The sequence below is a fragment of the Aplidium turbinatum genome, chromosome 8, assembly GCF_918807975.1.
Source record: "Aplidium turbinatum chromosome 8, kaAplTurb1.1, whole genome shotgun sequence".
In the NCBI taxonomy this organism is placed as follows: domain Eukaryota; kingdom Metazoa; phylum Chordata; class Ascidiacea; order Aplousobranchia; family Polyclinidae; genus Aplidium; species Aplidium turbinatum.
The window spans coordinates 9,316,187-9,333,415 of NC_137479.1; the positions used below are offsets into that span (position 1 = coordinate 9,316,187).

Consider the following 17,229-nt stretch of genomic DNA (forward strand, 5'->3'; position numbering starts at 1 on the left):
GTCACCCACAAGAAAGAACATTTTGAGGTAATTTGAAAAGGCATTTTTACTTAATAAAACTGCTTTTATTTATGCTTTCAAGATATGCATCGAAATGTGGAAAATTTCTCAGTGATGTCCACAATGACATGATGCTGTCTCTTCCCGAAGCTTTACAAGAGTTTTCTGATCCTGGAGCAGATGAGAGCTTTTTATCACCTCTTTCTTCACATTGTGATCAACCTCTAAGCACTGGACCCTTCTCCGTTGTCAGTTCTGCCGGCAGCAAAGGATCAAACGACTCTAGGTCCAATGGCAGGTACAGCAGGACGACTTTTGTTCAATTTTCTTTCTTGCAGAACTATGTAGTGTTCGAAATAGTTTTGATTATTTTCTAATTTAACTAATCGAAAATTGGATGAGTTGACCTCGTCCTCTGATGATAGTTTCAAGCTTTTTTTTAACCACAACGATATTTTTTTTGCATATTCTGGTTTAAAGGTGCACTGCAACGAAAATATATAGCTTTTGTATTCATAGATCTTCATGAGAAAAAGCGATTTGTAACAATAAAAATTTTTTTGGGTTTGTCATTAGCTCAAAAATCTAATAAAAGGGATATTGATTTAAAGGATTCTGATTGGTCAAAATCTTTGATGACGTAGTTGGTTGTTCAGGCAGAATTCAGAACCACTAGTTTACATACAAATAAACTATAAACAAGTGGGCTACATATACAAAGAACAATTTTATACTTGAGTTTTACGCGTTGAGATGGTTTTTTGTATGGCTCCCGGTTGTAGTAACGGAAGAAACGTGAAAGGGGTACAATTTCATCGTTTACCTCTGAATAATCAAGACAAGCTTTAGAAATGGATCTCTGCGATGAAACTCAAAAACCCACCAGTCAACAAGTACTGCCGTATGTGCAGCGACCATTTTCTGGCCGGAAGTGGCTATGCTTACGGTGCCGTAGATATAGCCGTTTCATGCCTTTTTTAATCTTTACGTCACTTTCACTGCGTATGCGCGCTGTTGCTGCGCATTTTTCTTCCACCTTCTCTTCAAAGTAAAAAACAAACAAATGAAAAAAAGTGCATATATAACTTCTAAATTTAACTGTTTTGGCTAAGTGAATCGGTGGCGCGTGCGATCTTTGTCTGGCTCATATTACCAAGGATATGAGTTCGATACCCTAGGACAGGGGTTCTTAAACTGGGGTCCATGGACCTCCAAGGGGTACGCGGACTAGTTTTAGGGGGTCCATGAAGGCCCAATGTAAATCTTAGTGTAGGCTATAATTTCAAAAATGAAATAAATCTTTCAAAAGAAAAAAGATTAAGCTCAAACAACTATCCTACCAGACCTATCAAACACGAAGCCACAATTTCATGTTCTTGTTGAAGACAAACAGCAGCATTCTTCACAATAATAAAATTTGTTCAAAGATATTGAAAAACAATCTGCATTCGCTATTTCCTAAATTTAATAAAACATAAAATAAATTTTGTTACCAATTCATTTTAATTTTATTGCGTTATGTCCAATTCATGCTGATCAAAAAAGTTTCTTGGACTCGGCCACAAAGGGGGTCCACGCAAACCAAAATTTTTTTTAAGGGGTCCGCGTTAAAAAAAGTTTAAGAACCCCTGCCCTAGGAGGTGTTTTTCGTTTAAAGTAAATTCTAACCCGAAGTGACTCAATCGTTAGACTGCGCATTTTTGTGGCCGTATTTAGTTTGCTTTTATTTCTGACCATCACAACGAAAAACCAGTATATGACAAACATAGCAGAGGTCAAGAAAAAGGTAGAAGCGACAAAACGCGGACGTTATAGCGTGCATGATACCAAAGCAGGACAATCGGTTTAAAATATGGCATGGTCGCAACACCTTAATAAATTTTTATAAATTTAGAATTTTTTTAAAGAAAAAAACTCACTAGCCTTTTTTTCTCTTTTTCTAAATTTATAAAATTAAAATTTTTATCTGGCTTCTGGCAACATTCATTTTCCATCATTGTTGGCATGATGGCACAATTTCCACACCTACACCATTTCAAATTCTCCATCCGACTGCTGTCGGAGCTGGCACTGTCGTAGCTCGAATCCGAATCACAGTCATCTCTGTCAAGGCGCTGTTTTTTTGGTTCAAACAAAAATCCTTTTTTGAATTCAAACATCTTTAATGATTACGACTTGTGCAGCGCTTCCAGTGTTATTGTATGAAGCTACCAACTGAGTGAACAACCAACTACGTCATAAGGCACATAGCGCCATCCGGTGGCTTATTTTCATTTTGCTATATTTGCCAAACAAAAAAGTTATTCAAAAAAATTTTTCAAAAAAGATAATACTTAAACACCAAAGAATCAACAAAAAAATTTTCATTTTTCATTTCAGGTCCCCTTTAAAGTCTGGTTTTTAATCAACATGTCCACCACTTGACCAAAACAATGTATGTTTTTTTTGTGGCCTGGTCAGTGCGGGCTGGTTGATACTATTCCTCATTGAGGGTGAGCTAAATAGGAAGTAGTAAGCCAGTTTTAATCCGGCGACGTCCCCATTACCGAGGGTGGCCGGATCCACTTCCACGTGCTGCAATCGTCTTCATACCTTGCCTCCGCATTGACCTGTAGGAAGCAGCTTGTTGAAGTAGACTCTCATCAGTTATAGCATAGGCTGGGCATTGTTGTTTCTGCACACAACTAACTTCAGCTTTCTTTTTGCTTCCTTGAAGACAACGACGTCTTCACAGAGCAGCTCAAATTAAGCCAATCGTTACTCGCCAGATCGTCGTGCATAAAAGTGACAAAGGGCCGGACTCGAATAAACGAAAAAGGTAAATGTAGAGTTGTGTGTGGTCCTTGACTATCAAGTATTTTTTTAAGCGAACAGTATTTGATAATGCATGACCGTCTCTAGTGATTTTAATAGGTCGTCATGGATGTAATAATTGTAAACAAATAAGTCACTTAGAAAATTTCTATGCATTTCACGTTAGGTATGCGATGGTGCTGTTAAATCTTGTGCACACTTCATCGTTTGGGTTGTGCTTTCAGGCGGCATATTGCTGACCCTGTGAAACAACGTCTTTTTGGGTCTGTTGGTTCGAATGACTACGGTTCGAAAACTCTGCATAATCCTTCCTCTGATGGTGGTCACGATGGTGAGAAAAAGACACAGGAACATGGTAACGGCATGCTTGGAAAATGCAGGATTTTATCATTTTAGTATAATAAATCCGTTCTGTTTTTGTTTTACCATCTTGATTTCAATTTTTTCAATCTAGACGATTATATTAGAGTGAGTGAGTCCTTCTTTGCCTAAATTATCGAAAATTCTCAGTGACAGAAGATGTGGTCCGCGTCCGTCGGGACCTGTTCGCCACACCATCAAAACCTCGCAGAAAGTCATTGTCGATCCACTCTAAAAGCACCAGCTCTGAAAAAAAGCGACAAGCGTTGAAGAATGAGAAAGCCAGTGAGTAGATCATTGACTGATTGCGTGTTATGATCAATAAATCATACATTTTAGTGTTAGAATGTCGAAAGCAGCCCCCACTGTTTTCAAATCATTCATGATAAACTGGCCAATTAGTCCAGTCAAAATAGGGTTTGACCCACCACTAATTGCAAATGTTTCGACCCATACATTTTCTGAAAGCTTACATCATACAGAATAATATACTAAAAATCTGCCACGAAAAATTTAGTGGAACCCCCTTTTTAGGGGTAAAAACAAAATGGCCGCCATGTGTCGTAAAAATCTTCATTTTTCCATATTTTTTCACCTAATTCGTATAATTTAGGTCTGTAAAAGAGCTCATTCTATATTTCTGGTACAGGAATCCAAAAACAGACATTGGAAAGTTGCAATATGAGACAAAAACGTGTCTTTAAAATTTATAACAATTTAAAAATAAAATGGCCTCCATAAACAAGTCCCAAAAATCTTTAATTTTTTCATATCTTTTCATCTAATTTAGTTCTGCAAAAGACCTATGTTAATAACTCATTGTAAATCCAACATAAACCCTTAAAAAGTTTGCTAGTTTGATCATATTCATGTTTCTTCAACTTGCAAATCAATATTTCACAAACATTACCGCTTGTGTTAAGACGTAACTATCGTGATAATTTCGCTGCTTTGCCTGAAAAATTTAGTTCTGCAACAGACCTCATTCTCTATATCTGATGATCTGGGAAAGACTGTATATCCTTCTTGCAAGTGTGTTGGATTTTATTGATATCTCTACATTATGAATGAATGTGTTTTTTGCTCGAATTCTATACTGGAATGTGATGCAGCTGTGACTTTGACAGCGAAAGGTGATGGACGACAAGTGGCTCCTCGTGTCCCATCCTGTAAGTAACATCTGCACCCAAGCAGATGCCAAACGTAACTTGTCAACCAAGAGCCTCCATCCGGACGGCGCAGCTGCATGGGGCAATGGACAAGTTCAGACGCCCCACCATTCTGCAGCTCAACATAGAAGGCTACACAACAAGCAAGATCAAAGTTGTGGAGCAGCTTGCCCATACCAACCGGGCACTCGTCATCCTCCTCCAAGAGACCCACTGCACCTCTGCAGATAGGCTAGCTATTCCTAACTACACGCTAGCCGGGTCTACCTTAAGCAGGAAGCACGGCATCGCCACGTTTGTTCATGAGAGCCTGAAGTGGACCTTTGTCGACCAATCTCCAATTTATGCTGAGATTGAGTGGGTGTGCATTTGCACCTCAGACTACAACATCGTCAACATCTACAAGCCCCCACCCTCGCGAATGTTGCCACCATCCCTTCCAAAGTTCCCCTCCCCCAGTCTCTACGCTGGCGATTTCAACTGCCAGCACATCGACTGGGGCTACAGCAACACAAGCAGCGACGGAGAATTGCTGGCTGACTGGGCCTCTGCAAACCATCTTGCCCTCCTATTCAACCCAAAGGAACCAGCCAATTTCCACTCCGGCCGCTGGGGAACAGGGACAAACCCTGACTTGGCCTTCGCGAGTGTCGACAGCTCTCTTCCAGACAGACGTGTGCTTGAGAAGTTCCCGCGGTCCCATCACCGGCCGTCCCTCATCATCGCTCCAAAACTTGTGGCTCCTGTCCCGAGTTCACCGGTAAAGCGATGGAACTTCAAAAAAGTCGATTGGAATCAATACAGCCTCCTGACCAATGAGTCTGCTGCAAAAGTTACCATCACCTGAAACATGCAACACAGACGAGGCATACCAGGACTTCTGCAATGCCATAATAACTGCGGCAAAGGCCACAATACCACGTGGCCATCGAACCAGCTATACACCATGCTGAGACTCTGAGTGTGAAACTCTCTATCGCTCATACCTAGGCGCCACAAGTGGTGCTGCTTCTAACACCGCCGCCACCAGACTACTTGAGCGGCTGGACACAAAGAAGCTTGAGCGATGGAACGAAGCTTTCCAAACCATTGAGTTCTGACACTCAAGCCGCAAAGCATGGAGCATCATCAACAACCTCACTGGGCGCTCAGCAAACTCTCCTCGTCAGTGCCCCGTTTCTGCTAATTCCATCGCTTCCCAGATAGTAATCCCGCAAGGCATCCCGCCTTGTTGCCAAGGAAGTATCTGCCCTTTGGCGAGTGGAAACACCGCAAGAGGAAGCAATCTCTGGAGACTTCACCCCAGTGGAATTCGCCACCGCCCTCCGCCTAGTGAAACCACACAAGTCTCCAGGGCCGGATAAGATCTGCCCTGAGCTTCTGCTCCATGCCGGCCATGCCCTAAAGTCCTGGTTACGTAGATTCCTCTCTTCCTGCCTGCACCACCTCACAATCCCAAAAATCTGGAGAAGAGCTTTACTAGTTGCGATGACTAAGCCTCACAAGCCACCAGAGGACCCAAGGAGTTATCGTCCGATATCCCTCCTCTGTGTTCCTTTCAAGATCCTCGAAAGACTGATCTACGCACGCGTCAACCCAATCATCGACCCGCTCCTTCCAAACGAGCAAGCTGGGTTTCGGCGCGGAAAATCCACCGTAGATCAGGTCACACTCTCAACTCAAGACATCGAGGATTGCTTTGAGGCAAAAAAGAAGGCCGGCGCTGTCTTTCTAGATCTTACAGCTGCCTATGACACCGTATGGCATCGCGGCCTTACTTGCAAGCTGCTTCGGCTGCTTCCTAACCGACATATGGTTCATATGATTATGGAACTTGTCAGGAATCGAAGCTTCACCCTCACTACCGGTAGCTTACGGCGAAGTAGATTGAGACGCCTGAAAAACGGCGTCCCACAGGGATCGGTCCTGGCTCCACTTCTTTTCAACATCTACACCCACGGCCTGCCAACTGCGGTCTCCGCAAAATATGCTTATGCGGACGACCTGGCAATTCTCCACTCCACAAAGTCGTGGAAAAATCTAAAAGACACCTTGAGCCAGGACATGAAAACTCTCTCAGCCTATCTCCAGAACTGGCGACTGAAACTCAGCGAAACCAAAACTGTGGCAGCAGCTTTCCACTTCCATAATCGGGAAGCTGATCGTGAGCTACACGTCCAGAACAACGGAAAATCTCTGTCCTTCTTCCCCGAACCAAGATATCTTGGGGTGACACTGGACAGATCGCTTACATACCGCCACCATTTGGTGTCACTGCGCAAGAAACTCACATCACGCGCTGCGCTACTCAAGCGCCTGGCAGGCTCTAGCTGGGGGGCGAGGGCTGACACTTTGCGTATAGCAGCCTTAGCCCTTGTCTACTCTTCAGCAGAGTACTGTGCACCTGTTTGGTGCCACAGTGCTCACTGCCATAAACAGCGCCCTGCGCACCGTGACCGGATGCCTGCGTTCCACACCATTGGACAATCTCCCCATTCTCGCTGGCATCCAACCCGTTGAGCTTCGTCGCGAAGAAGCCACTCTGTCCCTCGTACCAAGACAGGCATGGGTGCACCTCAATCGTCTCCGTACGGGCGTCGGGCTTTTCCGCTCAACCATGCACCGATGGGGAATGGCCTCTTCCTCCTCCTGTGAATGTGGTGCCGAGGAACAGACCGCAGACCACATCATCAATGACTGCTCCATCTTCAAGCCACCTAACGGAGTAGAAAGTCTGCGTGTCATGGATGATGAAGCCAAAGACTGGCTGCTCTCTAGTAGCCTTCCAGTGTAGTCGGGAACATCGTGAATCTGGGGTGGTAAAAGGATAGACCCTCGGCCCCAGACGCTCACACGACGACGACGAGCGAAAGGTGTTGACGGAATTGTGAAAGCAAGTGCACATAGAGGAGAAAATCTGAACATTGTTGCTGGTCAGTCTGTCATGGGTCATGTTCAAATTCGTCATTAGGCCTAATGGAAGACATTGACTCTGATGATGATGCCTTGGTTTGAACTATTAATTGTTTGATAAAATTAGCCCTTTTACAGAACTAAATTGTGCGAATTAGGTTAAACGATAAGGAAAAACGAAGATTTTTGAGACTCATGGCGGCCATTTTATTTTTTAATTTTGTTATAAAATTTTATTAAGACAAATTTTTATCTCATTATTCAACTTTCCAGTGTCTGTTTATAAATTCCTTGTACCAGAAATATAGAACGAGCTCTTTTACAGAACTAAATTACATGAATTAGGTGAAAAGAAACGTTAAAATGAAGATTTTTGGGACACATGGCGGCCATTTTGTTTTTACCCCCAAAAAGGAGTGTTCCACTAAATTTTTCGCAGCAGATTTTTAGTATGTTATTCTGTATGCTGTAAGCTTTCAGAAAATGTATGGGTCAAAACATTTGCAATTAGTGGTGGGTCAAGCCCTATTTTGAGCCGGATTGACTGGACTAAATATCTGATTTGCTTTGTTCTCTTTTCCCCAAGCTACTGTACTTCAGTCTCTATAACAACTTACTTTATCATTTGTGATTGATTTTCATAGCCTTAGATCGTCTTTGTATTTGATGAAGTAGTTTGTGAGAGTAATCAATTTTGTTCTGCAGACAAGTCAAGCTCTAGAAGAAGCCACTCCGTGATTGACACGCCCTCTGCTAAGCAACGGATGACTGCCTTGGCCCGGCAGAGGCTTAGGCAGAGGAGGAGCTGGGAAGCTTTAAAGGAGGGGAAATTAAGCGCAACTGTTGTAGAGGAATCTCCTATAAAATCAACGGAAGATACCGCCAAAGATGGTGCTCCTGCGAGCGTGGAAGTCGCGGTGAAAAGGCAAGTCTCTCTCGAACCTTAAAAACCATTGGAAATGGTTCAGAAATAGTTCTTTGACTATGTGGTTAAAATTAAGATTATAGCGTGAGATTATATACTTGTAGGCGGTTTTATAACCTGATATACCTTGGAAATAAACTAATAAGCCATTCTTTGGTCATTTTTTATTATGTCTTTTTGACTTTTTATTCTATGAAAAAGTAGATTTTATCGAATAGCATGTTGCATTTGCCCGGTTACAATATTTTTAGCGTATAAAAGTTATATTTCGTCTTACATCTATTGAGGCAACGAAGAAAGAAAACTAAACCACCCTATTATTATTATTATCTGGCTATCACCTGCAATTAGGAAGCTGTTCTTTGATTGTTTAATTGTTGCCACAGGAGTCCCCGCCACGCCATCATGTTGACGCGTCGTCACTCTTTCTATCGCGATGGAGCTGACGGGAAATGTCGCACGGTGACTCGGGCGCAAGTTATCCAGCAACACAAGGAAGCTGTGCCACCGACACCGCGTGTCGCTCAATCCTCGTTCAAATCAGAGGATAAGAACAACCCTGCTTTGTTTTCTCCCAAGAGCTTATTGTTTTCAAACAGAAGCAGCAGCAACGAAAACCTTGCAAAGCCTGAAAAGGCGTCACCTCACGAGTTCCCTGTTAATATCGGTCGTACCAGAAGACGATTAAAACTGGTCAGTGAAGCTTTGCCTTCGTCTAAGTCAATCCCGTTGATGAAAACCAACACACAATCGAGCAATCAAGTTCAAGTTTCAGCAACTCCACATGGCAGTAGTGGGGAGGTAATGTCTTGCCCTCCGAAAGATATTTCCAAACCTGACAAGGCCGATGATATACCGTTTCAATTGTATCGTGATGCTTCACCACAGGTGGCACCTGTCAGCACCGCTCAAAGTTTTCAAACGAAACGCAACAAACCACCCCCTCCACCAAAGCTGACGAAGCATAAAATCCACCCACCAATATTTTCGTCTCTACCATCGTCTCCCCCTCAATTAACCATAAATACCACTGTCGCAGTGAGGCGATCCCCCAGAATAGCTGGTTTGGTATCTGCGACAACCCCTTTAAAATCTCCACCCAGTTTGAAAAAGATAGGACCATTAGACCAGTACGTCATCCGCACTCCAACTTCGGAAAAGCAGCCGAAACATTTCCGAACTTCTCCGATTGCGGCGGTAAAGAGAAAGCCATCTCCTATTGGCGATCACATCCAACGGTGGCCAAGGAAAAAGCGGCTGTCAGACACATCTCCGCGTTTAAAAACAAAAAGACGGAAAACAGTGTCTTTTGAATGCAAAACGCCGTCAGTTTCATCAGAACATGAAAGTCCTGATAACGGTTCTTTTAATGTCTCGGAAAAAGATTCTTTGTTGACGGACGAGCTTTCACCTGGGATCGAGGTTGGCCAGTTGCTTAAAGATATAAAGAAATCTCAAAAGAAGCGAAAAGGAAAACTGACGACTACCTTAAAAAGCTCTTCAAAAGAACTTCTTGATGAAATGGGAGTGTATCCTATTACTGAAAAAAACGGATCTCCCCCTTTCCGCCGATGGACATCTCCGAGAAAAAAGCCGAAGGGAAAACTATTTCACGCTCGAGTTGGTTCGCCGTCCTCTTCACGTCACGTGCCAATGATAATGTTGTTTAAGGATTCAGATTAAAAACCTCATCTTTCTCCACGTACTGCCATATCTTCTATTCTTGCAATGGTCCTTGAGATTCTGTGATAATCTTGTTTTTTGCATCTGCTTAAAATAATATACGAAAATTTTTGATTAATAGTCCAGGCCCTTAGGGGGATATTTAGGCTAATCGTGTTACACGTTGTTTTTTTGCACATTTTTGCAGTTGGCCAACCCAACTTTGATTTTAGTGGGTGCCGTAACTTTTTGGATCACGTGATCACCCCAAATCGGAGATTATAAACGGAATAGCAATATCTGCAAAGTAGTCTGATATTAGTAACTCTTGCATTTCCAAATGCGTATTTTTAGTTTCCGACATAGGCTGCGCCCGACTGATCATGTGCATCTACCCAAGTACCCAACCAGCACATATATTGTGTACCATGCACAGTTGCACACTGCACAGGTGATTAACTGATTATCCTGCAACTACAAAGTCACTTACACCTAAACCAATATCAAAAGTTCTTGTTTCAAGAAACCATTAATTAGAGACATCTTATTCGTGCTTATTGTTTATGCATCCTTGCAGATTTTAAAAGTTTTAATAAATATATTGCTGTGATAAACTTTTTGCTGTAAGATTTGTTCATGCAATGCATGTAACGTTAACTTCATCCCTCTATTCAGATTGGTTTTGCTCGGTTGCTGATTCTGGCAGCGAGGCAATACATGTACTCAAGACAGCAAAAAATGTAGAAGAGTTAAAACTAGAAACGCTAAGTATGTCGTATTCTTGACTGAATATAGGTTACATACACGCAGAGTTAGGCGTCCGCTACTTTGAAAGTAGCGCGCGACCGCTGCTTCTTTCGCTACTTTTGTCTTAACTTGAACTGACACAGGAGAAGCACTTTATGACGTTGAAAACTAATTATATCATTTGTTAACACTGCCATTTCAAAGTCGTTATAGAAAACACGCTCTCGGTGAAATTTTTTGTTACGCATCTTTTGAAAACATGAACGTTTTAAAATGTGAGTCTCTGAGTCCTGCTTGCTTTAGCTTCTGCAGGTGGTTTCTAACGGAGAAAAATGTCTCCACCGCAGCACTGGAAGGAATAGCGAATAGTGTTGTTATATTTAACGTTATAAATTGTCACTAGGAAAGCTCAAGGACTTGCTTCTGTTTAAAAAAAGGCCACAATGGACTTTTTTCCGTACCGACGTTTCATGCGATGGCACCAACACACCAAAACATTCATCCTGGGAGTCGTGACTGGTGTGAGTGTCACCCTTACCGGTATCAACATGGCGTGATAATTCCTGCAATAGTCGAATGACTTATGCCTTGATGTTTTACGCATTAAGTTACCTATTTCCATAAAAAAATCTCCAAAAACGAGTCATCTTTTTCACTTTAAATTGAAAAGTAGCGGAAGTGCGACTGAAAGAAATGTAGCGTTTCTCCGCTACATTGAAAAAAAGTAATGCCGCTACAACAAAAATGTAGCGGTGCTTCTTCTACCAAAAAATTAGCCGGGCTTCTAGAGAAATAGGAAAAATTGATGTGTGGATGAAATCCAATGAACTTTCATTAAATTATAGTAAAACTACTTATATGATCCTCTGCAACAAAAAAAGTGCAGCAGAAAATTTTAGTCTGGCCATCAGTGGCCGATCCATCGAAAGGAAGAAATGTATAAACTATCTAGGTGTAACTTTGGATGAGCGATTGACATGGGGTAGTCATATTATTAATCTTAGAAAGCAGCTTGCAAAGGTCTGCGGCATAGCATTTAAGCTGAGATACATTGCCCCTTTAACAATATTACAAACTTTATATTATGCTTTGTTTCCATCCAAGATCCAATACTCGATTTTAAATTGGGGAAGAGCAAACTTTACATTGCTTGCTCCACTACAAGTGTTACAAAACAAGTTCATTCAATCCTGCTTATTTTTGCCGAGGTCAACAAATACAACTGTTCTTTATCACCAATTTAATGTGCTCAGAATTGTCCATATTATTAAATTAGAAACTGCAAAATTTATGTACAAATATGTGCACAAAATGCTGCCCCGGGCCTTTGCTGGCTGCTTTATTTTTGTAAACGAAATTCACCATCATAAAACCCGTCAGAACCAAAAGAATGATTTATATTTGCCTTCTACAACGTCAAACTCTGGTAAGAAGATGCTATGTTTTAATGGAGTGAAACTATGGAATCAAGTACCAAAAGAAATAAAAGAAAAGTCTTATAATGTTTTTAAATATAAATGCGTAGGGGGAGGGTGGGGTAAGATGAGCACCTTTTTGCTTAAGTCGCTTTTACAAAAGAACGGTTTGTTTTGGAAAATTTTAATTGGGTGAACTTAAAGCACTAGTGAATCAGCTACATTTTAGATTGAGTTTTATCACCTTGCGATTTTTATATTTTTTTATATTGATACTTATTCGCGTGTTGCTCAACTTACCCCGGCATAAATTGTATGGGGTAAATTGAGCAGTGACCTGGGGTAAGTTGAGCAATTCGATTAAGTTGAAGCATTCCTCTGTCAGTTTGTTTGTATAATTGCGAGGCATTATGCTTCACAACACAACACTGTTTTTTTATCCAATACGAACCTTAAAAGACACAAATTCAACAGTTCAAACATTAAATAAGCTAAGGCTATTTCTATTGGGGTAAGTTGAGCAACTGCTCCAACATACAGTACTTCAACTAGCATTGCACACTTTACCCCATCCTGATTTTTGTGACAAAATTACAAATATTTAAAAAACTACAAGACTAACCAACCTGAACGTTTTATTGAATATCCTCACACTTTATGCTTACCAATACAAAAAAACAGATTTGATTTACATAGTGTAACAATAAAGTTATTCAGTTTTTGGCAAAAAAATAAAAGTTTCGAATTTTCGACATAAGCAATATAATCTGATATAATTGCGTGCCGTTGTAAAATGCAATTCTCAGTGGACATAACAAATACATTGAATGAAGTGGCATTATGAGTGATACATCCAGAATAAAAATAAAAAAATTCCGCCGACCCGTTTTTCCAAAAACAGGGGTTGCTCATCTTACCCCATTGCACACTTTACCCCAGTCTCCCCTATTAAAGAATTTGTACAATGATCACTCGGAGTGGCGGCTGGTGAGTCCTAGAAATGGGGGTGCTGTGGCCGCGAAGGCGAATACAACAGTGGGGGGAGGGGGGTGGTCACAGCGGTAAACCATAATCTCTTCTTGGGAAAATTTTAACATAAAGTTCCCGAATCCGTTCGTCTGTATATAATGACCGAAGAAACACACACTTGAACTTCTTTTCAAACAGTGTATTTCTGTAAAATTAGCCCACGGCTACCGAAAACGAGGGGGTGCAACGCGTACACCACTGAAAACTGTCACTACAGAACAGATTACTTGGATAAAAGACGGAACTTTTGTCCAGCTAGCAAGCACTAAGCCAACAGTTAAATGTGCGGCCAACTTTCAAACAATCATTTTACGAATGACCAGAATAGATATCAATATCTCAAATTCACGTAGAAAGTAACTGTGACGCAATAAATGAAAGACAATTATGAAGTCATTCCAACAGGTGTTTAAAGCTGATGTAATATTTCCTGTTTAAACAGGCCCAAACAGGTCCAAACAGGTCTTATGAACGATGGTGCAATTTTGGCACATTTTCTAACAACTTGCATGACGTAATATTCAGTAGACTTGAACGGTTTTATATGACGTTTGATTTGTACAGAGATTGGCCGTAACAGGGGGTCTCCTTCAGAAAATTACATTTGATTTGGTGCATTCTGAGCATATTTTAGCTCCAAATTGTGATAAATGTTTAATATAAAACTTGGCTTATAAGCTTTGCAAATGTGTAATATTTTGAATGGGACGATCAACAAACATATGTGAATATCACGTTCTTAATGATTAAAAGAGAAAACGCTTGTTTATTTTCATTACCTACTCGACAAAAAATTCTCCCGTGGCCTATGTCACTTTACATTTTGGATGTAGATACGTTGCTTGTTGCATGACATATTAAATTTAAGCAGTTTTTGCCAAGGATGGGAAGTAGACCTATCCTAAGTATCAGTTTTTCTAGTGCCTCCGTATTTGCGTTCTTCTTTAACTAAGACTACCGTAATACTAATCAGCGAAAATGTAAACTACTAATTGGTTCATTGCGTAATATTTAACAATGCGTAATTTCACAACGTGAAGGTGGATTCAAACTGGTGTCACTATTGCCTATTGCGTTGTAAACCACTTTTGACGTCACCACGAAGCCAGACACAGTGGATCGACTTTTCACTCTGCCTTTTTTCCTTTTTTCTCGTTCTGCCGTGTGTGCTGCTCCGAAGACAGCACATCGCTTTGCAATTCGCTTGTACAGCCAATTCAAGAAAACAGGCGGCTCTACGACGTCACAGTCGATGCCTCTACGACGTTATGCTGGTGTGCTGTTTCAAAACAGCACATATTTCCTAGCACGCAGAGTTTCCAAATATAATTTACACTTATAACAGTCAGCAATTCTGTGAACAGAGAACAAAAAATACATTTTGGGCAGAAAAAACGCTAAGATATTTGAGAAACTTTTTGTGAAAACTTTTATGGGAGTGCTGCAGCACCGCAGCACACACTAGCGAGCCGCCCCTGATCACTCCTGAAACGTATCATCCGCTTATTTCTCTAGCCTACACAGTTTTTTCTTATGTTGCCCTGTGTTATTCCATTGTTAATGTATTATGTAAAGTGCTGGTAACGGGGACATCACCGGATAAAAACTGGACTACTACACTACTACTACATTATATATGTGTTAATGTTCTTAATTTTGAGTCTTTTGTTTAAATGTTTGGATGGTAGCTGACTTTGGTGACCTTTTGATCTTTCGCTGCCATCCTTGTTGTGCTAATTATTTGTGTTTTTGCTTTTTGTGTCTTTCTTTTTTTGTGTCAACAAAACAAAAAATAAACTGAACTGAACTTCTGCGCACATCTGCATGCATAGGCTACTGATTGCAAAATATTAAAAAAAAAAACGGCCTTCCCAACGTGTGAACCTATAATTATGACTAGGGCAAGTTTTTATTGATCTAAAAGTCAAAAAGAATGACTTTTAAATTTAGTGAAATTGGTTTTATTGACCTAACGAAAAATTAACTAAATGAACGATTGTTTCTTGTATTTTATATTTAAAATAAGGCTGCTTAAACGAAAAAAATGTAAATCAACGAAAAAGCATTGAAGTCCTCAACAAAGTGTAAGCCTATAGACTATAGATAGATTATAACTCTGTGGAAAATCAGCTATCTGGCAACTCTGTGCCTATTATTTTTGCAAAATGTAAACTGTCTTGGAAAATTGGACTGGGTTTTTGGCTGGCCTTGGCAAGATTTAGAAACTGTAAATCTGTTCTGAGAAACTAGACCTTGTTGAATACCTTACCTATCATAGTTTAGGAGATTTTCTTCAAAATTTTTAATTCAGTGATCTAAAACTCAGTCAATGGGCTAAAAATGGCTGGTTCGTTTTTGACTCTTTCTTCTTGGACTGGCGAAGCCTTGATAAGTTATTCCTGGTAGTTTTGCACAGTGGTGCCACTCCTCTAAATCTACTGTTTTTGGGTTGCATCTAGTGTTTTTTTTTGCTATCTAGTGTTTTTTTAGCGATTTAGCGTTATGTTGGTGTGCATAAGTTTGGACAGTGTTCAAAGTAGCCCACCTATTTTTTGTTTGGCTGCATCAATGTGTATGTAGTGCTTTTCAAAGTGGACAGCGAGTTTTTTGTCTGGTTACACACCCAATGATGACCAAATTTGAGATATTTAGCATAAATACTTAAAAAAATACACACAAATAACTGTGAAATGTGTTCAAAGTAGACTAAAGTAGGTAGCGTAACCTACCTCATGGTAGGCTTACATTTTGTTGGCTTACATTAGTCGCTTATATTTCGGCTGTGGATTATAATGGTAGAAGATGAGGCACCAGTTTACACTTGTTTATTACAAATACAATATAGCCTACAGTACCATATAGCCCAGCCATGATATAGCCTTGAATCAAAGAGTGTACTGGTACTCTTAATATCGTACACTGCCAAATGACAAGTTGATGAGTGCGGAGTTCTTAGACTACACTACGGTACCTCAAAGATTGTGAGTAATATTGTGTTTTTGACAATATATTTGCAAAGGCCAAATTTGGAGGAAAATTTGAAAACTTAGGGCAAATTTTGTTTGCCCCCCCAAAATGTTTTACTCTCCTACGGCTATGACTTCAGGGCTCTCACTTTCAAGGAAATTCAGTTATATTTTGAAATTTTAAGGACTTTTAACACTCACTAACGTCATTGGCTGTCATTTTTGTACATTATGCATGTAAATGATCGTATATATATTTATGATACTAGTGTTTTTTTTGTGAATCTAGTGTTTTTTTCAGTCAAATCTAGTACTTTTTCATGACAAGAGAGTGGCAACATTGGTTTCGCATGTCAAGTCAATTTATTTTGTTTTAACAGCGCCATATAGTTCAAATCAGTTTATTTTTTATTTTGTTGGCGAAAAAGAAAGACAAAAAAGCAAAAACACAATAAACACAAATAATTCGCACAACAAGGATGGCAGCGAAAGACCAAAAGGTCACCATTAATATACAGTATTAATAAACAATCAGAGTAAATGTAATTGTCAAAACAATGAATTGTACAACTGTTGATTAGATTATGGCGCAATCAGGATGGCAGCGAAAGACCGTAAGCAGTCATCTAGTCAGCCACCACCCCATCACAGTAAATCTAACTATACACACATTCATACACCGGAATGGCCCGTTTCGGTGAGTCCGATCTTTTAACGGGGGATTTTTTCAATTTTTTTTTTTAATTATTTGGTGCCGTAGCTTAATTATCATTGCCGTTTTAGGGTTAGGGGTTTGGAGTTAGGGTTAGAGGTTAGGAACTCACCGAATCAGACTCACCGAATCGGACTCACCAAATCGGACTCACCGAATAGTAGCAGACCCTTCATACACAGTTACACACTAGTGTGCAGAGGCAGGCACACTACTTTATTGAATAAAAAGGGTTCGCCACTGAGATTGAAAAACACCTGCTGTTGGTTTGAATCTCCATTCTCAGACTGAGTAAGCCGAGGATGAAGATTCAAACCAGCTACCAAGAATTAACCAACGACCAATAAGTGATTGTGTGCTACTGTATAACAGGCTACAGCACTTGCGAAAGTTTTTCTGAAACAACGGAAAAAACGTAAATACCACCAGTCCACCACCGAATTGCAACAATTATTATGTAAAACATACAAAAACAGGACAATTTGATACTAACTGTAGAGAACAAAGATTATGAAGT

General features: G+C 40.4%; 1 protein-coding gene across 1 annotated transcript in view; it reads left to right on the forward strand.

Moving 5' to 3' along the window:
• Nucleotides 1–10,869, forward strand: part of LOC145775987 (uncharacterized) — a 32,938-nt gene extending 22,069 nt beyond the window's left edge. The window contains exons 11-16 of the mRNA XM_082587398.1: nt 83–298; nt 2,717–2,818; nt 3,039–3,169; nt 3,325–3,459; nt 7,962–8,181; nt 8,568–10,869. Coding sequence (XP_082443524.1) covers nt 83–298; nt 2,717–2,818; nt 3,039–3,169; nt 3,325–3,459; nt 7,962–8,181; nt 8,568–9,864 — 2,101 coding nt within the window. The 3' untranslated portion in view covers nt 9,865–10,869. The remainder of the gene's footprint in view (nt 1–82; nt 299–2,716; nt 2,819–3,038; nt 3,170–3,324; nt 3,460–7,961; nt 8,182–8,567) is intronic.
• The last annotated feature ends 6,360 nt before the right edge of the window (nt 10,870–17,229 follow it).